Below are 25,686 nucleotides of genomic sequence, written 5' to 3' on the forward strand. Positions count from 1 at the left end.
AGCAACTTTTTTAAGGACTAGATTTAGGGCTGGACTCATTCTATACGTCTCCCTATGGATGTAAGAGCATAACCTCTGCACAGGCTACTAAGACCTTAGATCCAGATGAACAGAGGCCCATTTACACCACTGAAGTCAAAGGGAGTTTTGTCATTGACTTTTGATCAGCGTAGGATTGAGCCTTTACTCCCCTCGCAGAGCAGGTCGGCAGGGAGTGGATGGGGAGGGGCAGGGACTGGGTGAAGCCTTGGCTCCAACCTTCCCACTAATAGCCAGGAAGTGGAATGAAGCTAGCAGCAAACTACCACATCCTCGCCCCCAGATCAGGGAGAGAGCAGTGAAGGAATACTCAGAGGGGTTTCTCAGGGTACGCCTACACTACAAACCTAAGTCGACCTATATTAACTCGACTTACAGCCACCGCAGTAATTACTGCCATAGTGCAGATCCACGCTACACTCCTTGGTTCAGTGGTGCATGTCCGCACCAGGAGCGCTGCCACCGACCGAAGAGGGGCAGTGTGGGGAGCTGAGAGCCTGATCTCTTAGCTCCACTGGCAGCTCCCTGCCAAGAGCCTGTCTGCCCCAGAGGGCTGCCCCCCCACTACCACCTGGGGCTTCTTGCCTCCCCTCGGGCGTCTCGCCTGCCCAGCTGGGAGCGGGGTCCAAAACTGCCCCAGCTTCATTCCCCAGCTCCCAGCTAGGCACAAGGTTCAGCCACTCAGCTCTCCAGGGGGGGCTTTCTTGTCAATGTCACAGCTCCTGCCCTTAGCATGTATTTAACAAAAGTAAGGATCATGTCAAATTACAATGACATCTTCCTTGAAAACAAGGAATATTTTTCTATTTAGCCACTCAGTTGTTTTTTTCCTATGCCGTCTTTGGACTCCATTTTGCGTACAAGAACTTTATGCTCCAAATATTGTAAAGTGTTCTATTCCCTCCACTTCCTTTTGCATGAAGTAATTTGAATATTACAGATTTGTGCCACTGCAGTCAGTGTTATTTAGGGCTGCATCTGAAAAGATTCCTTCACTTGCGCCTTGTTTTCTTCCTAAACCCTCTCCTCCTTTTGCCAGAGAGACAAGCAGGCAGGACTCAATGCTTCCCTTGAAAGTATTCCACGTGGAATTAGCCCAATTAGACTCTGTGTTAGTTAGTGTATGTCTTACTAAAGATATGAATTAAAATGACTTCTGTCCCACATCTGTTTCCCAGTAATGTATGAAGTACATTTAAATAAAAGAAAAAGCCAGATGAAAAGCGTAATTAAAATTCAATATCCTATAGTTTAAACCATTGGCTAGAAAACTTGAATAGAATCTGACACTACGGACAAATATATTGGAACAAATTCATTCCTGGTGTAATTCAGAAAACTTCAGTGGACTTGCATTAGGAACTGTATGGTTCATTATAGCTGTATGGTATACTTACGCAAGACTACATTTATTCTTGGCCATGCTAAGCAAGCCATTGTATTTATTACATTATATACTTTTCTGCATAGCACAGAGGGAATGTGGTATTCTTCATATTTAATGACTTTCAGACTGCATAGAAATGAGAAATTGCCACGGCTTGGTCTGATCACTTCTGTCATTGTGTTACTCAGAGTATTCAGCATAGTTTAACACTTAGCTTCACTGGTGATTCAATTCTGGGTGGGGTTTCTGTCAGCCACTTGGAGAAAAACAAAAGTAGCTAACATCAGACTGTATCATTTAGTACCAGTGCTACTTTCTTATTAAGTACGTCAATTCATCTTGCTAGCACACTGAAATCAGGTCTCATAAACCCTTCATTTAAGTACTTTAGGAAAGGTAATACTTTTGGTAAGTTATTGTAAATGGTATTACTGCTGAACTAATTGAATCAGCTTTCAATTTATAAAAATTGCTATTTTGTCTAGTAAAATGAATGCATGGAAGTTTCTGCGACTACTATAACAGATCAAAACTGGTACTAAAAATTATATTACGCTATTAAAATTTCTCGGTCTCAGTGTTATATGTACAGATTTGTGTATTTCATCTAGTCTGACCTGCATAGAATTTCATCATGACTAAAGCATATCATCTAGAAAAGAATTCAGTTTTCATGTGAAGAATTTAAAAGATGGAGAATCCACTACAACCCTTGGTAGTTTGTTCCAATGAGCAATCACCCTGCCTGTTAAAAATGCGTGCCTTACCGTAGAACCTCAGAGTTACGAACACCTCAGGAACGGAGGTTGTTCGTTACTCTGAAACGTTCGTAACTCTGAACAAAATGTTGTGGTGGTTCTTTCAAACGTTTACAACTGAACACTGACTTAATACAGCTTTGAAACTTTACTATGCAGAAAAAATGCTGCTTTCCCTTTATTTTTTCGGTAGTTTATGTTTAACACAGTACTGTATTGTATTTGCCTTTTTTTTTTCTTTTTGATCTCTGCTGCTGCCTCATTAAGTACTTCCAGTTCCAAATGAGGTGTGGGGTTGACTGGTCAGTTCATAACTCTGAGGTTCTACTGTATTTCCAATTTGAATATGTCTCGCTTTAACTTCCAGCTGCGGGTTCTTGAAGATTAATATTAGGTGCAGAGGAACGTGCCTAAAACAAACCATCTGAAAACCCAGGCTGCTATCCAGTTCTACCACCACACAAATCCATCTCCATATCAATACTTCCTACCTCATTCTTTACAGTACCAGACGTGTTATTTCCAGTCCATTGCTCTGGCAGAGATAGGCTAAAACTTCCACTTTTTGCTTCATTACTAACCAGAAGCCTCCTTAATTTAAACCAAAATTCACAGTAACATTAAGAGCACCAATCATTTAGTAAACCTATGAAATCTGTGCATGAAGGATCCAGCCCTATTTAAACTGGTGTGAAAACAATTTGAAGGAGTGTCTTCCACCTTCCAAAGAACTAATTTTTGGATGATTCTATTCTACATGAGTTCTTATATTGCACTCATCACCCTAATATCTAAGCACCAGTACCCAAGACTCCTCAATCCTATGCCATTTAGGGAATCCAGATTTACTAACGGGGTGATGATAGCCTGGGTAATTCACACTAACTGACTATAGGTCTTTGTCCTTCTCTAGTACCTGTACCATGTATAATAGTTGTGCCTCCAAGCCAATAGCTTTGGTGGAAGCTAATGTTTAGGTTTTTAGATCCAGAAGTCCCTGGTTCAATCCCCGCAGATAATGCAACTCAGGGAATTGTTACACCTGATTGAAAATTCAGACAGCGCCTGTCTTAACTACCGCTGTTAAGTGCTGTGTAGCTCCATAATATAACCAACGTCCCTTGGGCTAAGTGTTTCTTTGGCACAAATTTGTGATACAAGACATCTGTGTTTCTGGACAAACTGTGGAAGTAGTGGACGACTTCATCTATTTAAGCAGTAAACTGTCATCAAACAGGTGCAGCCATCCAGACATTCTAAGGAGCGTTGGTCTAGCACTTTCACCCAAGAAGGACCTGCACATGGTCTGGAGCCCAAAGAAGGAGAAACTATAGGCAAAAGTAAGGATTTATCAAACCTGCCCATTTCCAATCCTTAAATACGGATCTGAAAGATGGACATTGATTAAACAACACATCAGAAGGCTGGAGGCATTTCATACGCATTGCCAGCGGTGACTACTAGATATAAGACGGTTATAGGGATGTATCATTGAGAAGCGGCATTGAGAGGACTGAAGTCATCATTGGCCGCCTCTAGCTGGCCCTTTTGGATCATGTCACCCACCTTGGAGACACAGTCTCCAAAGACATCGAGAGCTTAAAAAAAAAAAATCAGATCTGAGGTCAGGAGGGGACACTGCTCAGTCACAGACTGTCAGTGGTTGCATGGTCACCCACAATAAACCTGCCTGCACCAAATCAGTAATAACCCTGTGGAGCACTTAGACGCCTGGAATAAAGCCCCACAGTGTGGTCACGGGCATTCAGTGCTATAGACCTCCACTGCATAAGCACAGTATTGTTGCTGCTATTGTTGCAGATCTTACATATTTATAAATACCACTGAAGATAACAGGAGTTTTGCATAAGTAAAAACTTTGGATTCAAGTTAAAAAAAACAAAAACACAGTTCCAAATCTTCAAACTTTTAGACACCTTCATTTTTACTTTAGCAGTTAACTAGGTGGCCTGATTTTCAGAGCTGTGAACCCAGATTTTCAGAGCTGGGTTAAGATGCTTATACTTCCAAGTCTGAACAATTTAGCCTTTTCTTTTTAAAACTGGCTTGAGCTAATAGTGCATCTGATATTTTCCAATTAATGACGACACCTGGCATTTTTCTGATTTCTAGGCCTGCGTTATCCTACCCATTTTCCTAGCTATGGCGGGTAATCTGCAAAAGAATTATTCAATTTCTCTCTTCAAGTATTTCTCTTTTCTTCAATATACTTTACCATGTTTTCCTATATCCCTAATACCACTTAAACACATAATTCTCCATCTACCATGTCAATTTAGATTGCTTTCCCTGTGTGGTTCTCCCTCTCTCTCTCTCTCATTATCCTACCTTTCTCCCTACCTGTCACATCATCCAAATCCTCTTAAGCTCATTATAAGATGCCTCTACAACTCTTACTGCGTAAAGCTACACCTCTTCATCTGCATCAAATCATCCTAATCCTCTCCTAGATCTTAGTGTCATAATCCTTTTCCTCCACATTTTGCTGCTGTGACTCTACTTCCACTGAACAATAAAATTATGTTGATTTGCAGTCATATACACTTACGGCTGAATTCTCAAAAAGCGTTCAGCAATGGCCTAACTCTGTTCCCAGTGAAATCAGTGGTAAAATGCCCAATCTGGCCAACATTCCCTGCTTTTGAACATGCTACCCCAGCATTCTCTTTCCATACGTTCCCTCGTTTCAGGTTTCTTGGCACATGCTTCCTATTTCTTCCCTATCTACAGTAACTGAATTATAAAATAGTTAATTATTCACACAGTGGCCAGTAAAAGAAATACTGAGATCTGTACGCTTATATTGCGATAAATTAATTACTGTATAAGAAACTACAGGAACCCCCTATCATCTAGATATATATATTATATATATAGTGACAAAGTATTTGTCCTTGACTCCGTGGGTCCTGCATTTCCTGATGGATTTCGCTAGCCTCAGAGGCTCACTGTGACCCTACATGTAGCCCTTCTCTCTCTAGAGGCAAGGGTCACAGCTTACTGAGCCATTTTCATCATAAGCCAACACAGGAGGTGAGGAGAAGCAATCCTCCCTCGCATAGTCTCTGTTGTCTCCCAGTCTCAGTGATTAATCAGGGAGGGGAGCGGGGAGCCCGGGCCCACCCTCTACTCTGGGCTCCAGCCCAGGGACCCTAAAATTAGCAGCCATGGTAGCTGACTTTTGGAAATAGGACATGTACAATTCTCTGGGCCACTTCCCCACAGCAGCTTCCACTCAATATGTCCTTCACTGTTACCTCAGGGCCTCCTTCCTTACACCTGATATGAATTCGTACTGCTTCATTCCTCCAACAGCACGACTCCCTCCTATAACTCCTGACATCCATGCTTCGCTGACTAACTGGGAGGCTTTTAACTAGTTCCAACCAGCCCTTGATTGGCTTCAGGTGTCCCAATCAATCTAGCTATCACCATTGCCTTCTAGAAGGATCTTAATTGGCCCCAGGTGTCTTGATTAACCTGGAGTAACTGCCATTTGGTTACCATGGTACCAGGGATTTGTTTAGCCTGGGACTAACATACCTGTTCCTCACTACTCTGCTGTAGCCATCTGGCCTTGCCCCATCACAATACACACACACACACACACACACACACACACACGGTAGATAGACAATAGATAATCATTAGTTTATGGCATAGAATAGAGAGTGTGTATCTTAAAGTGGACTGTGGGGAGCTAGTAGTCATTTTGTTCTCTCTGGACCAAATTCAGATGCGTGTGCATGCGGGGCTACTGGCACCAGAGATCCATGCTTCTAAACCTCCTGTGTTTCCCTTCAACACTCTGTGAGGGTGCACTGTAGGGCCCGACAGAGAGGCAAAGCTACAACATGGGATCTCGCCTCCTTCCCCACCACTCCACCACCTGCCTTCATCCCCACCAGAAATGGCCAGTGCATCTGATGAGCCCTGTGAGGAAAAAAGGGGGTTGGACTTATGATCTGCAAGGGTCCAAACTAAGAGCATAGCCTGAAATTTCCAGAAGTCAAAGAAAGCCAAGAATTTCCTCCCTCCTTGCTGTGGGACTGGAGGGGAGTGTTGGGCCAGGCTGCAAGTGGAAGAACTTGTATAGGACTCTGTGCGGCCACTTGGGATTAACGCTGCCTTTGGGCCATCCTTCACTGCCGAGGCATGTGCCCAAAATGGAGCAGAAAATTGTTCATAAGTGCTAGGGCAGTAGGTGCTGACTCCACAGCAACAATTTCTGATGGGTATGCCTTGAGCACTGCTTCAACATGCAGCTTGAAGCCAAGTTCCTTACCCGTTCCCTCCTTTTTTCTTTAGTGCCACAGTGAACAATTTGAAGGCAAGGCACTTTCCAGAAGAAAAAGGTAGAAACATCTGTCCTTCTCTTACCTAGCTCAAGGAGGAATTTGAGCCACCTTCTCATCAGACCTACAGTACGTGAGAATATTTCTCACAGCACTTCCAACCTGAGTATCTCAATTTCCTTATCACATCAATATCATTTGGGAGAATTGCTGATACCAAGCCCAAAAGTTCTCTCACAGGAAAGCAGTCAGTTCAGAAAACTCAAAGACAAATGAAGAAAAAGCCCAAACAACTACAACCTTCCAGAAAACAAAAAACTGCAAAAAAAGATTTACATTTAAACGGTAATAAAGGAAGACACCCGCCATCCCCATCAGAAAAGACTTCGCTTGCAGGCAGAGAAAAAGGAAAATTGAGCCGGGAAGAAGAGCTCAGTGCCTTATTATACAGGTGACTTCTAAGCCCCCCCTAGAGTATGTTTTTCAGGCACTAATAACTAGATTCCTAATAGCCGTCCCTCTTTGAAAGGTTCCAGAGCTACATGACGACATTTTATGAATGAGAAATACAACAAATGGCTCACTTACTTACCAGGAGTGGAAACTGTCAAATATCTACGTTGTTAGCAGCTTGGTCATAATTGCTCTAGGCCTAGTGTAGCTAACAATCCCCTTTTTGTTAGTGTTTGTTGGTGGTGGGATTTTTTTTACGTGTGTGTGTGTGTGTATATATATATATATATATATAAATATAAAAAGAGCCTAATTTACAAAAATATCATGAGTCTTCAGGTGTGTGTGTTTGAATGTGGAAAACGAGCAGGACATGCATTACAGCATGTAAACTATATGCAAGTTTTGCAGTTTGCTAACTTCTTTCTCTAATGTGTCCTGGAAAGTAACTCACCTTGGATATTTGTAAAAGGGCATTGAGTACACAAGAAATTACTGGCTCAGTGTGTATGTACGTACATACAAATTACTGGCTCAGTGTGTATATGTACACACACACACTTATACACACATACACACACACATATACTCAAATATTTTACAAATATCCAAGGTGAGTTACTTTCCATGACACATTAGAGAAAGAAGTTAGAAAACTGCAAAACTGCATATAGTTTACATGCCGTAATGCATGTCCTGCTCGTTTTCCACATTCAAACACACACACCTGAAGACCCATGATATTTTTGTAAAGACTCTTGTTAATGTGGAACTAGTATTTCTTCCTATGTTAATAAGCTATGGTACATTAACAACCTTGTTAGGATCAGCTTCTTACATGGATTGTCTGTATAACTTGATTCCAGATAGACAGCTCTCATATGAGCTTGCATTTAAACTGCAAGGATTATTACTTCTGTTACATTTGCTATAAATAAAATGGAACAATGTCAAAAGATTATACTAAGCAGAAAGGCAGTGGTGGCATTTAAAAGGAGCTTTGCAAAATCTGTACCAAAAAACCTGCATTAAGAAATAGGGGGGTGGATTTTTTTTTTTTAAGTGAGGCTATATAATTGCAGTGATAAGAATTCTTTAAGGATTAAAAAAAATCACTTGAATTGTTCAAACAAATAACAGTTCAGATAATAAAAAATGAACAAGGACTTTTTCATCTGTTTAATGCCCGAAGGATACGAGGCCCCAAAGGGAAACTAAAATGAGTTCTTATACCATTATGGCTGCATTTTAATATTGAATTTTGTCTACAGTGATTCATGTATGCATTATTAGTTGTAGTTATTGCTTGTTTCTCCATTACTTTAGCCTGCAAGCTTGATTATTTTTTAAATGTTATTAGGGCTAAAAGTTAAGAAGCTTTAATTCAGTGGCCTTTTTAAGATTTGCACTTTTTTCCTCAAGTAGTCTCCAAAAATTCAAGATATGGCTCTAATTAAGCCTTTTAATATTCAGACAATAGCAGTGTTCGTCTCCCAAACAGAAATTAAAAAAAGAAGTTGCAAGGAGGAAAGGAAAAACAGCAGGGTATAAATAGCAATTATGGTCATGATTTTCAAAAACATTCAGAGGTGGCCTTTGCTCTGCTCTCACTGAAGTCACTGAGAGCTTTACCACTGACTTCAGTGGAAGAAGAGTTAGGTTAACAGTGAACAATTTTTAAAACCTGGCCCGTAACTTTATAAATCACGCACACCACTAATATTCTCTTATGCTGCTTAGCAAGACACTTTCCCTTCCCATACAGAACAACGTTGCTTAGCGAAAAACCCAACAGCCAAATTTATCCTCCAATGTTTGCAGAGTTTCAATTCTAGTGAGTATAAACGTGACCCTAACTGAATTTAAAATTAGAAATAACCCAGTGCAGTCAATTTCATACAGATTGCAATTGCTTACCTCGTCCACATTCTCAAAGGCATTGATGATGTCATAAGGTAAACAGGACAGAAGGTCTATCACAAACCAAGTTTTCAGGTAGTTCATCCTTATGAGTTTGGGATCAGATATAACCTCTCCCCCAGGGCCAACAAAGGTCGTATGAAAGTTTAAAACAATGTCAACCAGAAAAATAACATCCACCACACTGTCCAACACCAGCCAGGCTATGTTGTTCTGTTTCGTTTTGAAGGAGACATTGTAGGGAACCATAATTGCTGTATAGAAGGTTAGAATTAAGATGACCCAGTCCCAGGTGGTCTTAAAAGCACAATAGTGTAAAATAATGTGTGGTGGAGTCTTTGGAGCTTCTTGTTTATACTGAGGAAGAATATCAGACCCAAGCTGGAGAACCTATAAAAGGAAAGAAACACAGATGTTACGGCTTTCAGTTAACATTCGTTATAATAGGCACTTCCTGAAATTGTGTAATACACAGAATTAAGGAAAGAATGTTTTTGTTATACCCTGAAGGTTCCAAGGCTACCTGTGGTTTCTAAATTATTTAATTTGTTAATCTCATGAGCTCATCAGTGCATAAATCAGGTAGGAATGGGTGAAGGTGGCTGTCACTCAATGAATGGGAAAAGTGTAAAGCGTAAGGGTAATCTTACAAAAACAAAGATCATTTGCAGACGGACAGAGCGAAAACAAGGCCAACAACTACTGCTCAAAAGTTCAAAGTAAAGTACTCTGCCAACTAACTGGCATGAGGCCCATCTGGATTCAGCTCATGCCCTGCAGTTACAAATATGAGATCTCATTCATACCTATAGGTACTGGAAAGCTTAGCATTCATACCTGAACTCTCTCTGAATCTAAAAAGTAGCCAAAACTTTATCCTGCTCAATGATCTACTGGACTGGAGTCTCATTGGCTGACTTCCTTTTAAAGTAAAATACTATCTTCACAACATCTGGTCTAACTCCTTGCAGTTGTATGGCTGGAGAGGGTTGCAATGTATGCTTCCTTACCTTTCCCTCCAGACTGCACAAAACGTTGCTGCTATTAAAAAGTCCACATCAATGATGACTTAATAATATTTTTCATTTGCACACAGTCTCATTTCCCACTCACTAATGAAAATACTGAATAGTACTGGACCCAGGACATATTTATAAATTAAATACAGTTTTGAAAGTTTGTATTTTCTGCACACTCACCTTTGTAAAATCTAGAACCGCAAACCTTGTAAAAGAGCCAAAACAATTTATTCTAGCTAGCCTAATTATCACTTATCTCAATCCAACATGAGAAATTTAAGTGGGTAGGAACAAAACAGTGATTACCCCGGTTTACTAACTTATTGAGCTGCCAAAAGAAAGACCTATATATATATATATATATTTGGAATCCCAAATCCTAAATCTGCTGTTGGTTCTAACATATATATATATACACATGTTATATATATGTTAGAACCAACAGCAGATTTAGGATTTGGGATTCCAAATGGGTATTAGGATCGAGTAAATGCATTCAGTCTCCAGGAACTGATTGTACTAACACATCACTTTCAGTACCCCTTACTGGAGCTAATGAACCATATTAACAGTGGCTGCTACATGGCAAACAGAACTGTCGTACTTGTCAAAATGCTCAAATCTGGAATGTATTCTTGATGAATAGGGACTGAATGAGTGAGTCTGAAGCACACAGAACAATATTTAAGTGCATGAATCAAAGTATAAAAAAGTGTTGCAATCTCAAATTTCCAGTTAATTAATGTTTTTCATTCTTCTTTGCAGGAGAAGAACTGGGTGTTGCTAAGATTAGGGTGTGAAATCCTGGCTGCATGGAAGTCAATGGCAAAACTCAATGGAGGCAACCGAGCAAGGCTTTCACTCAGGAAAGACAGTGGATGGTGTTGTTAATTTAACAAAACATTCAAAATAAAGTTCTCCAATCCCTCCTTAAGTCCTTTCATTTACTCTTCTCCCCCTCACTTCACCTGCCTGTAGCCTCGCTCCCAAGCCCCCAGTTCCTCTGCTGGATGGAGCCTGCTCACTCCCAGCAGCCTCTGTACTTCACTCTGGTCCCCCTGAGCATCCCACTCTCTGCACCATCCGGCTGCTCTTTATAGGGGAGCCAGCTGATCTCTGCTTGCATGTGCCTCCTTAGTAACTAGGGCTGGCTGGCCCCAGGTCTCTATTCTAGCCCTTATGGGGGCCAGCCACTGATACAAATTAAAAGAAAAAAAAACACGTTCTGTGCAACAGCTAACGAGGTAACTGATCCAATGGGCATTACCCTCCTCCTCCTCCCTCGTCCCCTCCACTCTTTGTTACTCTGAATTGTTGTGTCTCATTTCAGATTAGACTGTAACCTCATTAGGATAGAGACCATGTCTCTTTCTGTGCTTTAAATACCATCATGCTGTTCTTGACATGGCATGTGGGCAGCAAAAGCTTTAACTGTGGAGGACAATGAATTATAAGGACCATTGCACTTCATGCTGCTCAACTATACTGTGAACTGTTTTCGTCTGCAAATGACAAACACTGTTAATAATATTGAAATGTGGGCAGCATATTCTGCCCTGCATAAGCTGTAGCTCATCTAGAGTGGCAAACTTCTTGCTCAGAACCAGTGGACCCAAACCAGGTTCACAAAGCACTGAGAAGTCATTGAGACAGAGAAGCTAGAGATGGGAGCAACCCATTACATCACCTCGGCTGCCTCAGTGCCTGTGGAGGATAGTTCATGGAAAAAACCAGCAGTGAGAGTAGTGGAAAACAGTAGAAGATTTCAACTTTGATTTCATTAAAGCAGAACTGTTATTATAAATGTGCACAAAAACTATGAAGAGAACAGGATACATTTTATGCTGCCATCAATCTTTAACACTAGACTCAGTACAAAAGCCTTCTGGCACAGAGAGACTGGGACTGTCACTTTCAGTAACTCATATATTTTGGCAGCTCCCACTTACCAGTGGGCTCAGAGAAGATAGCAGCAAATCTTTTTTTATTGGTTAACCTGAAAGCATTCACCTGTTGCATTATTTGCACTATTAAAGGAATGTTTGCAGGCTAACAGTGGATTTAATGTACAGCTTTTAAAGAACAAGAGGTGATAAAAATACAGCAGGACAGACTTTCAGAGCTGGGTGCAACAAATGCATGAACAAAAACACACGTGCACTCTCTGTGCATGCAAATCGCCATACAGCCAGACAAGGACTCTTGTGAGATAGTATCTTAATCCTCAAGCAGTCCAATTTATTTCATTGGGACTACTTGAGGAGCAAATTACTACTCACTGGGAGTAAGGGTGTCACAGTCTGGTCGTGTGGGAGTGTAAAACTGCATGCAGATGGTATAACTATGCACCTTGTGGTACACAATTACCTGATTAATGCACCAAAATGACAGTTATACGAACACAAACAAAGGGCCATGCAAGTAATAGAGATCTGTGTATTTTTGCAAGGGAACCAGTCATGCCTCATCCAGAAAAGGTGGCTGTATATATTTAATATGTTCTTTCACATAAATAAAAGATGTATTTTGAAATCAGTAGCAGGGAAGACTATTCTTTATATTAAAATGTCAGTTAGTAATGATGCCAATTCTTTTATCCATCACGTCCTGTCTTTTAAACAAGGGAAGTCGGGAGTCTGTCTCACACTTACTTCAGCTAATCTTGAGTGTTTGTGCACCACCTCAGCTTTGTTCATTGGCGTTAGCTGCTGCAGAACACTTCGGCTGTTAGTCAAAGCTCGTGTCAATCGAGCAAACTTTGTCCAACCTGTGAGGAAGAAGAAAACGTGCAAGCTGGATTTAGTTACGATTCAGCAAGTGCAAATCTCATTCATGTGGACTGACGTTAGTTTCAGATTTGAATGGTTTCTCTCTCATGGCATCAGACTCCAGACTTACATCCCCTGCAAAACAGAAAAATACCAACCTGTGCTGTAGGTACCTCTGCTAATCAAGAGTAAAAATGAGTAAAACTAGCACACTTTGGCATTTGCTTTCTTTTGTGTTTTTGAGACACAGACTATGCTGGAGGTGGAGTTATTCTGGTGTTGGAGCCAAATTCCAAGGCCACTGGAGTCAACAGAAAGACTCCCATTGATTTCAGTAGTCTTTGCATCAAGCCCGTCTTGAGCACTGCTGCTGTAATCTGGAAAACTCTGCCAGGGGCCCGCAACGCCCAGTGAACCCAACGGACAGACTCCCACTGATTTATGGCTCAGGCCCTACATACCTAAAGCTGACCCTTCCTTTACCTGCCTCCCACCCCCCAAAAAAGAGCCAACACCAAAAATAAAACTATAGAAACAAAAAAAAATTGAAAATAAAAGCATGGTGATATCAATGGATGAAAATTCATACAGGTCTCAAGAAGTCACTTAAAAATAGACTGAGGGCTACATTGTAAAACACAGTTAAGAAATGAATTTAGCTGTTAAACTAATGATAAAGAGCTACCTTAAAGGAGGCTTGGGAGCCACACATCAGGCTGTCACCGGTGAACCTGCTTTCATAATTCAGCGTGGAGCAGTCTTTGCTCTACCCACTGACAGCAACACAACCTGGGAGCTGTGGCACTACGCCTTCCCAACCGAACAAAGGCCAGGATGTTATAGCGGTTGTGTGTGTGTAAATGGGTGAGAAGGAAAAGGGGTAAAAGAGAGGCAATGAAAATCCAAAGCCCTTAAGCAGGATCGCATCCAAGCATCGGCCATAATGAAAATTAAGATCTTTCCCTCGGATGCTGGTGGGAAGGAAACACTCTGGAGCTACAACCAAATAGATTTAATTATTCTTTAAAAAAATCCTTGCTTTAATGTATGCATTTCTGTATTGTGTATACAAGTACATATGTTTGACGTGAAAGTCCCTTCCTTGCCAAGTTTCAAGTCCCTGCTCCAAATCACAGAGGCACTAGAGCTTCTCAAATAAAAAGGACAACAGATTTTTTTTTTAACATGGACAAACAACGTATTTGTCCCAAATTTCATCCGCAACAACAGTTGAACTAATTTAGCTAAAACTTCCTCACAAATTCTAACCTGATGGAGATGTTCTGCATGGAAAATTTCATCCCAAACAGTTGCAAGTTGGCAAAGTTCTAAGCAACTGAAAACAAAGTTTTATAATGGGAAGTGTCAGGCAACCATAACAATAGGCAGTGCTACCAATTCTGCCTATAAAATAGTACTGAGTATTCTATGACATATGTACAACAACTGAAAACAGGGTCTTATAATGGGAAGTGTCTGGCAACCTTAATAATAGGCAGTATTACTATAATACTATTTTTTAGTAGTGTGTCTTAAAAAAATATTGTTATTAAACTACATATCCCTTCCTCTTTCTTAGTCAGTATCAGTCCAACTCTAACGGTCTTTAGAGAGGGCCACAGAAACAACTTAAAGAGCATTTCTATAAATAAAAACCATCATACCTTTAAAGTCCTTTATTGCAGGAGCTTCCAGGACTAGAAGGAAGTGCTGGATCCTGTTTTAAAATTAGAAATCTCCCCACTTGTAGTAGGACAGAAACCCAATTTCTAGCCATGCAAGAGGTGAAATACCAGACTTTAAAGGGTCAGATGCCTTCTCTGTATAGAAAAGCAGTTGCAGGTGAAAGATTTAATCTTGCCTAACACGGGAATTGGGCAGGTGTAGTATAGGGGGAATTCCACATTTGGGAAAGGAAGAGGGAAACATTTATGTGTTATGCTGATTCGTATTTTTAAATAGCAATTGTTTGAAGCCACTCAGGGATCTGGAATGTTAGGAGAGCCCCCCACTCCCAATTAGTGGCCCAAAAGCATGTGGGATAGTCAAAGGTTCTTCACTTGTATATTGCTAAGTCAAAACTGCAGTGTAACAATGCATAACATCCCTGAACTTTTATTGTTTAGTTATCCAACTATAAGCCTTAATTGTGAATTGACAATAACATGGTATGTTCTCTTTCTTTTCAGTAGTTGTTGATATTCAATTAGGAACATGTACTCTGCTCTGATAAACAATGTCAAAACAGATTTCACTGTTTGAGTATTAACTAATAATTTCTAGTGCAAAAATCTTCCTTTTCTTTTGTTTTTAATTGTCCTACAGAATTGGCAGGAAAGAGGGACAAGGAAGAAGTAAATAAAAAATGTCAGAAGAGCTTTATCTTTCTTAACCAGTGATTTCAGAGAGCAGCTGGGCACATTAGTGGAATTATGACAACTCTACGCCGATGGTTCACATAATTGCTAGAGGCCACGATACACCACACAGATTCCATTCAGTACTTTCCAGTCATGCCACAAGAATCACAGAAAAAGAGCAACTCTGTTCAGTGCTGGGATCACCCAACTGCATACAATTGTGAATATATGGCTATACGGACACATTGTCCATTCCCCCTGTATGGAACTTCCACTGGTATCAGTGGGAGTACACAGAGGTCAACACTTACGGCTTGTCTACACTACACAGCTTTTAGCAACAAGGCTGTGTCGACACAGCCTTGTCGCTAAAAAAGTCAGCGCATGTGAACACTCTCTATCAGTATTTTGTTGGCACTTTTGCCCACAAAATACTTCCAGCCCCAGGAGAGCACTCCTGCCGACAAAGCCGCATTCACACTGCCATTTACATCGACAAAACTTTTGTCTTTCACGGGGGAGGTGGGGAGTTAAATACCCATGAAAGACAGAAGTTTTGTCAACAACGTCGCAGTGTAGACAAGCCCCAAGTCTTTAGTCTGTAAGCATTTCCTACAACCCAGAGATTAGAGGAAAAGGAAGGTCATCAGTGAAGCCAAAACTGCTACTGCCAAATATCTGGACTCCATCCAGGATTTCTTCATTTGTCAGATTTATCTCAGCTTAGTCAGCTAGACAGAACTTTCTAATGGCAGATGGTCACCGAATCAAGAATTACTTTGTTCCCTGAAGTTCAGGTCATTAATCTGCCTAGTGATTAGATGAGAATTTTTTGTTTGGTACTGTAGATGATAGGGAATGCCCCGCAAGTCCTTTTTTTGTGTCCCTTTCACGTAGCACCTTCAATACGTGAATTGCTGGTGGTCTCCATTTAAGAGAAATTTGGATTTAAAAATACCTCCCCTGTTGCAATCAGAAAACTGGTGAGAAATTACTAACAAAGCAATGGATAAGAAAATCATCTCTTCTGTGCTCTGTATTCACCACGAATAGGTGATGCCTAGGGCAATCCTCTGGGAAAGACATACTCATTCAACCCCTTTTTGTATAAGACAAACACAATAATAGTGCACTTTTAGCTCTAGGAGAAAAGGCAGGAAAAAATATAGCTTTAAAATAAATTCATCTTGGCAAGTTTATCCAATGACATATGAAAGACATCAACTAAATTTTGATTCATAGATTTGGAGGCTAGATGAGACCATTGTGATCAACTAGCTTGACCGCCTTCATGACACAGACCATAGAATTTCACCCAGTGCTTCCTGCATCAAAACCCATAACTTCTTGTTGCACAAAAACAGATCTTTTGAAAAAATCCAATCCTGATTTAAGTTCTTGAATTCTGCGCTGACTTCTACCTTGTAAAGTTCTATCAGAGCCATGGGTTTGCTCGGGAAGGAAAGCGGTATATAATATGGCCTAGAATGACCCTACAAAAAAAATCAACATGAGGTCCAGCATACTGTTTTCATCTAATCTAATCTATCTGGGTATGATGTTATTGAATAAACGCCAAGCTCATATATGCAACCAATAAAGACACAGCAACTGCAAGGTACTGGGGTCTGAGAGGGAAGACGAGAATGAATGCAGGCTGTCTTGTTCTCCTTTTGCATCTTAAATAATCATTACAGGATACACGACAGTATTTCTTGTCGCTGTGGTAGACTAGCTAAATGCACAATTATATTTAAAAGTTGTGTGTGTTTAAATATGCAAGACACTATTTGCATGACTGGCTAGTGCTGTCAATGATCCTTCAAATGTCACCCAATGTATTCCTTCTTTTCCCTGCTTCAATATAGCAGAGACTTGGAAAGAATGATTATTTTTATCATGTGTCTGAGTGACCTCCTGTCCTAGCAGTTATTCTCACTGTGGGAGGAGTGCAGAAGCTGCACAGATTGCAGACGTAACACAAAGAAAGAACGTTCTATAGGAAGAAGAAAGGTCTGTGTCCTGCTCACACAGCTCCATCTGAAAAGCCTGACGTTGAGTTATCCCATTCAAGTTGCTAGGAACATAGGAAATACCAGACCAGACCTGACCCAAAGCTGATCCTGTCCCCAACAATGGCCAATACCAGAGTGCTTCAGAGGAAGATGAAAAAAAACCAGAAGACAATTTGGGGGATAACCTGCCCAAAAGAGAAGTTTTTTTCTTAAATTAGTTTCTGGTTCATGCACTGTCTGATGCTGTATGATTAAAGATGAGTCTTTATATCATTGATATTACCACTGTTATACATTTGCAACAAATCTTGCACAAAGTGTATCATGTAAGGTGTCAATGGAAAAGTTATAATCTCTCAAGTGTGATTATCCTGATTAAATCCATGCATCATCTTTGTATCTGAAGTTATGAATATTGGTTGTGTATTTGTATCTCCAACATGTATTTTGTTCCTGGGTGACAGCCTCCAGATAGCTGTCTAGCCCTAATGCAAATTTATGTGTTGATGGCCCATTAAGGACACTCCACTCCCACAATGGGCCATCGAAGAAACTCATCCCATCCAGATAGCTCTTCCTGTGAATACCTCATCCAGCGAGGAACCAATAGCCACTCCCTGTGATAAAATGTGTAGGGGCATGTGATATGCTCATGTGACCCTGTACTCCATCTTGGGCCAGTGACTTTCCATACACAGGGGCTGTGGACTTTGTTTGGGACAGTAAATTTCCATGCACAAGGCAAAAAGACCTCTGAGGCAACTCCATTTTGCCTCTATCCTGCTCTAATTCTCTGGACTGTGGACTTACAACTAAAAAGGAGCATCTTGAACTATGAACTGAGGACCTTCCAATCTTTTAGAAGTTACCAGAGAGACTTTGAAAGCCAGCAGTCTATTCCATCACTGTTACAAACCTGATATAAGGACTTTAAAATCATTTGCATGCATATGATCGATTGACCATTTATAACTCTCTTCTTTCCTTTTATTAATAAATCTTTACTTAGTTTACTAAGGATTGGCTGACTGTGTGATATTTGGGTAAGATGAGAGATACATATTGACCAGGGGGTAAGTGTCTGATCCTTTGGAATTAGTAAGAACCTCACATATGGTGAACTGGCTCAATAACCTCTCACTATATTAGATTTGGTTACCTGGATCGGAGTCAAGGGCTGAAATGGCTAAAAGAGACAACCTATTAACCAGTGTGGTGCTACAGAAGTTCTTTGTTACTGACTTGGTGAACCTAAATATAGATTAAACCACTGTCTACCCTGTTTCTTGCAATCTGCCCTGAGGTGGCATTCTCAGTGTGGTCCATCCCAGGCACTGAAACATGAGAATATACATCCCTGTCTTTAAAATATCCTCCATAATCTGAGGATGTTCTCATTATCCATAGAAATCTTCTATCCTCAAATTCAGGAGTCCATTGAATCCTTCCTCAATCTTGCCTGTAAACTCGGATTGAGACTTCTGCACATCCAGGAAGTCAAAGGTAAAATCACCAGAGGGCTAGAAGGGACTACAGGGGTCATCTAGTGTAACCTCCTGCAAGATGTGAGATTTGTGTCTAAACCATCGAAGACCAATGACTACTCAGCCTCCTTTTGAAAACCTCCAGTGAAGAAGTGTCTATGACCTTCCTAGGCAGTCTGTTCCATTGTCCTACTATCCTAATCAGTACCAAGAGGAGCAGTACTATCACCTCCCGTGACTTGCGTGCTATGCCTCTGTTAATGCAACCCAATATTGCATTTGCTTTTTCTGCAACAGCAGCACATTGTTGACTCAGGTAGTTCTGTGTGTTTAACTACTCCAAACTAATATGAGCCGTAGGGTCAAAATACCGCTAGGCATGAAAGAAAAGTTCAGAGGCTGAATGACAAGAACTAATCTTTCTCCCTTTCCCACCTGTGGTACATGCTACTGCAGCTGAACTGTCGTTTTCCATGCTACAACTCTTTTCCTCTACAGTTTTCTTCATAATTTTATATTTTACCACAAAGGATTCTCTGCACCTCTTGTTCTAATTATAGTTGTTATTGGGCAGGATATGAGGGGCAAAGTGATGGCCTCTAATCTTTGGGCTGTAGTTAGAGTGACAGTACCAAGGTGCCACAACCTAGGTTGTGCATGTTCCCTGAGATACATTCCTGTTGTACTTGAGACATGCTGCGGCAAAGGTTTCTCTGAGAGGAGAAATATGGTAACAAATTTATCTTTTTTTTTAAAAAGAATTTTTTCCAGTGTTTATTTTAAATGTGAGCTGCGGTAACACAAGAGGAAGCTGTTAATGCTGTACTTAGCCATAGCGCTTGAGGGAGCGCAGGAACATGGAGCTCCCATGTACACTCATCTACTGAACCAGACACAGAGAATGAAAGTCTTCTGGCCCCAGGAAAAAAAGCTTTGGCAGATGGGACCGTGTTCATTCAACCACTCCCTAAATGAATGAGCTGATTCAGAAATAACTTCTTGAGCGGTGCCTTGGCAGGACACGATATTTCCAGCTTTGCTATTCTTTAGTCCAAATAACACAGGTAAAGTATGGTGCATTGCCTAGAACTAATATACTATTAGATACAACTTGGTCCTATGGTCTTTACACAGTCAAAAAGCCGGAACAACTTTAACTGAGCCATAATTATCCCCTATGAAAACCTGTTCATTTTAGTGCCTGCCTTTCTACTGGATGGACACTAGTCTAATAGTGTCGCTATGCTGATGCAGCTTCCCTCTCCAGGTGCAGAGTCACTGTGCTTTATACTGGACAGCTGGAATGGGAACAAATCTGTTATTACCTGCTTGTTATAGCTGCACTCCACTTTCTTGCTTAGAGCTTTCTTTGTGCACTATGAAGTTCTACTGACTTTGGGTTTAAGCACATTCTGGAGGAGATTTCACATCCCCTCTTCAGATCCCCACATTCTTTTACTATTAGTACAGATTGGTGATCAATTAATTATATGAATGCTTTTGTTCATTTCCGATGTAAAGCTGCCCCTGTGTGTTCTGGACAGTAAGTCAGAATAAATGCACTGAGCTCTCGTGCAGCTTTAAGAAGCTGTGGCAACACACAATGTAGGAAACAGACCAGCAGAGAAATTGTCAAAAGAAGGAGTGACAACTTGGGTCCTTTCCAAGAACACTTCCTCTGATTTGGGACATTTTAAATGGAAGCATGCCAGCTTCCCTTAAAGAAGTAGTTGTTAGGGCTTTGCTCTATAAAATAATCTCTTGCTCATTATTACTTGAAGCCAGATCCTTGGCAGACACCAAGATCCTGGGGCTGGCTGGGGGCTGGTTTGTACCCTGCATAAGTAAAAGCAGCCTGGAGGCTCTTTAACCTGGTGAATTCTCCATCACTGGATGTTTCTCTAAAAGATCTAGTCTAGGAATTATTTTGGGGAAGTCCTGTGGGCCATGTTATTCAGGTGGTCAGACTAGATGATCACAATGGTCTCTTCTGCCTTGGAATCTTGGAATTTAACCTACATCCCCCCACTGCCCATAGCCCCGACTAGGCAATTTCTAGCAGTTGCTCCACACTGACCCTGCCCCTAGGAACACATGGTATGCCAGGGGCCAGGTAGCATACAGTCACTATGTCAGTTCTACACTGATGACGATTTTCCTTAAATGAGGGGAATCCCTAGCTAGCCCATTAAGCCAGCTTTCCAGTACCACGCTGCTGCGGTATGTTGCTAATACCTTGACGGCTATAAAATGATCTGTCCACCACACTAACAGATAATGGTCAAACCGTGATACTTGAAGGTTAGGAATTTGGATATTTTTACACCTAATTAAAGGGGTCTGATTTTCAGAGGTGCTGAGCACCGGACTGTCTGTGACGGGGACCCACTGCTCCCGTCCACTTTGCTTCACACAGACTGTTCAGAGACCTTCTCTTGTGTAGATACCACTGTGCAGTTATTTACAGCATTTCACTCCACCACTTTCTCCATACTAGTGCAGTCACACAGTATGCACAATGTCATTCAGTTCTACTCACCCTTCTCCAAAGCAGGGGGTGTCTCCTCCCAGGGCATTCCCTTTTGTCAGACCCTGCTAGCCCTGTCTGTCTGCATCTTCTGTCCCTCTCCTGCTTCTCCTTGTCTGTCTGCATCTCTTGTCCCTCTCCCTGCACTTCCTTCCCATGCTCTTTTATCCTGTCTCCTTGGTAATAGGACTGCTGGTAACAAGTTCGGGTTATCTTTAGCCTATGAGACTATTTCCTTGTCTTTTTTTCCCTCCTCCTTTGCCTCTTGGGGTACTCCCCCTTTCTTTACCTTCTCTCTGGCTTGTGTTCTCCTGTCTAATATTGTCCAGCCCTTCTATGCTTAATGATCCTTTTCCCCCTGGGTTTCATTCCAGTTCTCCAGGGTTTCGGATGCCCCTTTGCTTTCCTAATGGGCAAGGGCTCCAGTCCATGCCTAATATGAAGGGGTGGGGCAACCCATCCACTACCCCACCCCATTTCCCTTTGAACTTCCAGAGGTACCTGTGCCACAGGGCAGTTTCTTATTAACGCATGTATGCATTGGGACCTCACTCTTGCTCCAGGAAGTTCCACCAACTCCCACCGGATTAGTGAACAGGCTGAGGCAGTGTTCACCAGCCCCTTTTGATACCTCCTCCCCAACCCTACAGGAACTGTTGGTAGCTTCCTTCTTTCTCCTTGCTGGGAGTCCCGGTCCAACCACAGAAGTCTGTAAACCCTCACTCCGTGTATGGGCAGTCTCTTTTTACACATTCCTGCTGCCCACACTGGTAATACACAATCGACGAGACCCCATCAGTGTCCCTCTGGGCTCCTCCCTCTTCTCCTCCTCGGTGCTCTTTCTGGATGTAGGTTCTCTGGTCTTCCTCCAAGATCTGGCCACTTAAGCTGCCGACTTCCCCTCCCCACTCCCCGGAACGTCCAGGGCTGCAAACTCTTCTGTTAGTTTTATTGCCACATTTAGGATAACAGATTGATGCCACCTGACCCATATGTGGGTATCCTCCAGCAGAGGAACTGTTCAAGAATGACAGTGCTTGTAATATCCACACCTTGGGTGTCCAGCCTCAGCCAATGAGTGTCCTAGTCTGTCAGTTTCTGGGCAAATGCCTGAGGCCGTAATCCCCCACTCCATCCATCTTGCAACTTGACATGTTCACTGAGACTTGCCCATCGAAAGGTCCACCTAGTCTAGGCTGGCCACGTTAACCATTTTGCAATCTCTTGTCAGCTCCTCACTGAGAGCCACATAGGCCTCCTGAGCTTCTCCTGTGCTAGCCATGGCACCCAGTCTTCCTATTCCATCCTGCCCTGGAAGCCACTCTCTCCAACATGACCACAAACGCATCACGGTCGTCTGCGGGCCCCACCTTGCAGAGGCCTAGCCCTGCGTCCGATTGCCAATCCCCACTGCAGGACTCACCACACTTTGTAGGAGTTGTTGCTGCACCTGGGCTTGCTCCCTTATCAACTCCTGCAAGGTCTGGGGTTTTTTTGTGGCAGAGCCTGCCAGGCAAGCAAGAAGCTTTCTCTTCAAATGGTGGGACTGTTAGAAGTTCTGCAAAGGTCTTCTGCACTTCCTTCTGCTGTTCGACCAGGACTGGAAAGTCTCTTCAATCGCCCAGCCTGCCAAAGATGTACACCAGCTCCCCCAACACCTTCTTCATCTGTAAGGATAAAGGAAGGCTCCCCCAAGTGTGACGGGGTCCCACTATTCCCGACCTCTTTGCTTCGCTCAGACTGCTCAGAGACCTCTGCTCACATAGGTACCATCATGCAGTTTGTTTGCAGTATTTCACTCCTTCTGCATACGAGGCAATCACAGTATTAGAATGCTAACCACTTTTGTTACCCCTTCTCCAACGCAGGGGGAAAGGAAAGATGTCTCCTTCCAAAGCACTCCTTTCTGTCAGGCCCTATTTGCTCACCGGTCTGTCTGTCCATCCCTCCACACACTCTCATAGGCGGCAGGTTTGTATAATTTTTGGTGGGGCCCAAAATGGTGGTGCCCCCCCGCTCCCGCCCTGTAAGCCGATATAAAATGAAGCTACAACGCGTCAGCGCCACAAGATTACAAGGGTCAATTAAAAGTGGAAAGTCAGAAGCAGCACTTGCCTACTTCAATATACGGTATTATATTTTGTTGCATCTGTTGTGATGAAGTGGGAATGTTCTTAATATTTTCTCTGAATACTGTGTGGGTGCCTCAGTTTCCCCTGCAAGATGCCAACTGAAGGTGTTGGGGACAAAGAGATCAGGTGGCCTCCTTGTCCAGAAGAGACACAGAGGCCAGAGGAGGGAGTGTCAGTTTGGAGCTGGCTGGGGAAATTGGGAGAGACCCAGAACTTGGTTCTGGGCTCCCCACCCCCCAAGATGGACCTGACAGAGGGGTTCTGTTTTCTGTACCAACAAGCTCTGTTTAAACTGTGTTCCCGTCATCTAATAAACCTTCTGTTTTACTGTCTGGCTGAGAGTCACATCTGACTGCAGAGTTGGGGTGCAGCGACCTCTGGTTGCCCCAGGACCAGCCTGGGCAGACTCACTTTGGAAAGTGCATGACGTGGAAGGGCATGCTGAATGCTCCGAGGTCAGACCCAGGAAGGTGTAAGCTTCTTGCCCTGGAGACAGTATGCTCCGAGAGAGGAGGCTCCCCCAGAGTCCTGACTGGCTTTGTATGGAGATGTTCCAAAGCATCACAGCATCCCCTTCCACACCGTGCACTTCCCAGAAGTCCGCACAGGCACTGACACTCCCTCCTCCGGCCTTTGTCTCTTTTCCAGGCATTAGGAGGCCACCTGATCTCTCTGTTCTCCAACACCTTCAGTTGGCACCTTGCAGGGGAAACTGATTTGGGAGAAATGAAGTAAAAGCTGCCCAAACCGAGCTTGAGCACTCCTGAATTTTGAGGTGTTCAAATCTGGAAGGCAGGTGCTGGGGGTGGGAGAGGGCTGTGGGCTCCATGGGGGAGCATGGCAGCAACTGTCTGGAGCTGCATGGAGCCAGATACGCTGGTCTGAGTGGCACAGTAAGCGGTTTGGGGGTTGGAGAAGAGGTAGGGAGTTCCGGGGGGCAGTCAAGGGACAAGGAGCAGGGGGAGTTGGATGGGGCAGAGGTTCGAAGGGGCAGTCAGGGGACAGGCAGCAATTGGATAGGCATGGGAGTCTAAGAGGTTTATCAGGGGACAGGTAGGGGGTGCGGTCCTGCGGGGGGGAAGTTGGGTGGGGTCTCAGGAGGGGGCAGTTGGGGACAAGGAGAAGGGAGGCTTAGATAGGGGCTGAGGTCCCAAGGGGCAGTTAGGGGCAGGGGTCTCGGGAGGGGGTAATTGGGGAACAAGGACCAGTGGGGCTTAGATAGGGGGTGGAGGTTCTGGGGGGCAGTTGGGGCAGGGGTCTGGGGAGGGGGCAATCAGCGGACAGAGGCTGGGATTCAAAGGGCTCTGGGCTGCTGGCAGCCGCGGGGATCCCAGAGCCCTTTGAATCCCAGCCCCGGCTGGGAGTCAGAGGACTCTGGGCTGCCTGCAACCGCAGGGAGCCCAGAGCCTTTTAAATCCCAGCGGCGGGAATCAGAGGGCTCTGGGCTGCCCGCTCTGGCGGGGAACCCAGAACCCTTTAAATCTCAGCCGCGGCTGGGATTTAAAGGGCTCTGGGCTGCCCGCTGGGGCGGGGAGCCCAGAGCCCTTTAAATCTCAGCCGCGGCTGGGATTTAAAGGGCTCTGGGCTGCCTGCACCCGCGGGGAGCACAGAGCTTTTAAAATCCCAGCCGCGGCCGGGAATCAGAGGGCTCTGGGCTCCCCGCCGCAGCAGGCAGCCCAGAGCCCTCTGATTCCCGGCCGCGGCTGGGATTTAAAAGGCTCTGGGCTGCCCGCCGCGGCGGGGAGCCCAGAGCCCTCTGATTCCCGGCCGCGGCTCGGATTTAAAATGCTCTGGGCTCGGGCTCCCCGCGGTTGCAGGCAGCCCAGAGCCCTTTAAATCCGAGCCGCGGCCGGGAATCAGAGGGCTCTGGGCTGCCTGCTGCAGCGGGAAGCCCAGAGCCCTCTGATTCCCGGCCGCGGCTGGGATTTACAAGGCTCTGGGCTGCCCGCCGCAGCAGACAGCCCAGAGCCCTCTGATTCCCGGCCGCGGCTGGGATTTAAAAGGCTCTGGGCTGCCCGCCGCAGCGGGGAGCGCAGCGCCCATTAAATCCCAGCCGCGGCTGAGATTTAAAAGGCTCTGCGCTCCCCGCGTTTGCAGGCAGCCCAGAGCCCTTTAAATCCCAGCCGCGGCTGGGATTTAAAAGGCTCTGCGCTCCCCGCGTTTGCAGGCAGCCCAGAGCCCTTTAAATCCCAGCCGCGGCTGGGATTTAAAAGGCTCTGCGCTCCCCGCGTTTGCAGGCAGCCCAGAGCCCTTTAAATCCCAGCCGCGGCTGGGATTTAAAAGGCTCTGCGCTCCCCGCGTTTGCAGGCAGCCCAGAGCCCTTTAAATCCCAGCCGCGGCCGGGAATCAGAGGGCTCTGGGCTGCCTGCTGCAGCGGGAAGCCCAGAGCCCTGATTCCCGGCCGCGGCTGGGATTTAAAAGGCTCTGGGCTGCCCGCCGCAGCAGACAGCCCAGAGCCCTCTGAGTCCCGGCCGCAGCTGGGATTTAAAAGGCTCTGGGCTGCCCGCC

At 43.8% G+C, this 25,686-nt stretch overlaps 1 protein-coding gene across 4 annotated transcripts in view; it reads right to left on the reverse strand.

Moving 5' to 3' along the window:
* KCNH5 (potassium voltage-gated channel subfamily H member 5) overlaps positions 1 to 25,686 on the reverse strand; it is a 260,681-nt gene that overhangs the window by 172,704 nt on the left and 62,291 nt on the right. For all 4 annotated transcript variants that reach the window (XM_045012158.1, XM_045012156.1, XM_045012155.1 and 1 more), the window contains 2 exons: positions 12,544 to 12,659; positions 8,871 to 9,263 (listed from right to left, as the gene is read on the reverse strand). In XM_045012158.1, the coding sequence (XP_044868093.1) occupies positions 8,871 to 9,263; positions 12,544 to 12,659 (509 nt within the window). The remainder of the gene's footprint in view (positions 1 to 8,870; positions 9,264 to 12,543; positions 12,660 to 25,686) is intronic.

Source organism: Mauremys mutica, chromosome 4 (assembly GCF_020497125.1).
Source record: "Mauremys mutica isolate MM-2020 ecotype Southern chromosome 4, ASM2049712v1, whole genome shotgun sequence".
NCBI classification, from domain to species: domain Eukaryota; kingdom Metazoa; phylum Chordata; order Testudines; family Geoemydidae; genus Mauremys; species Mauremys mutica.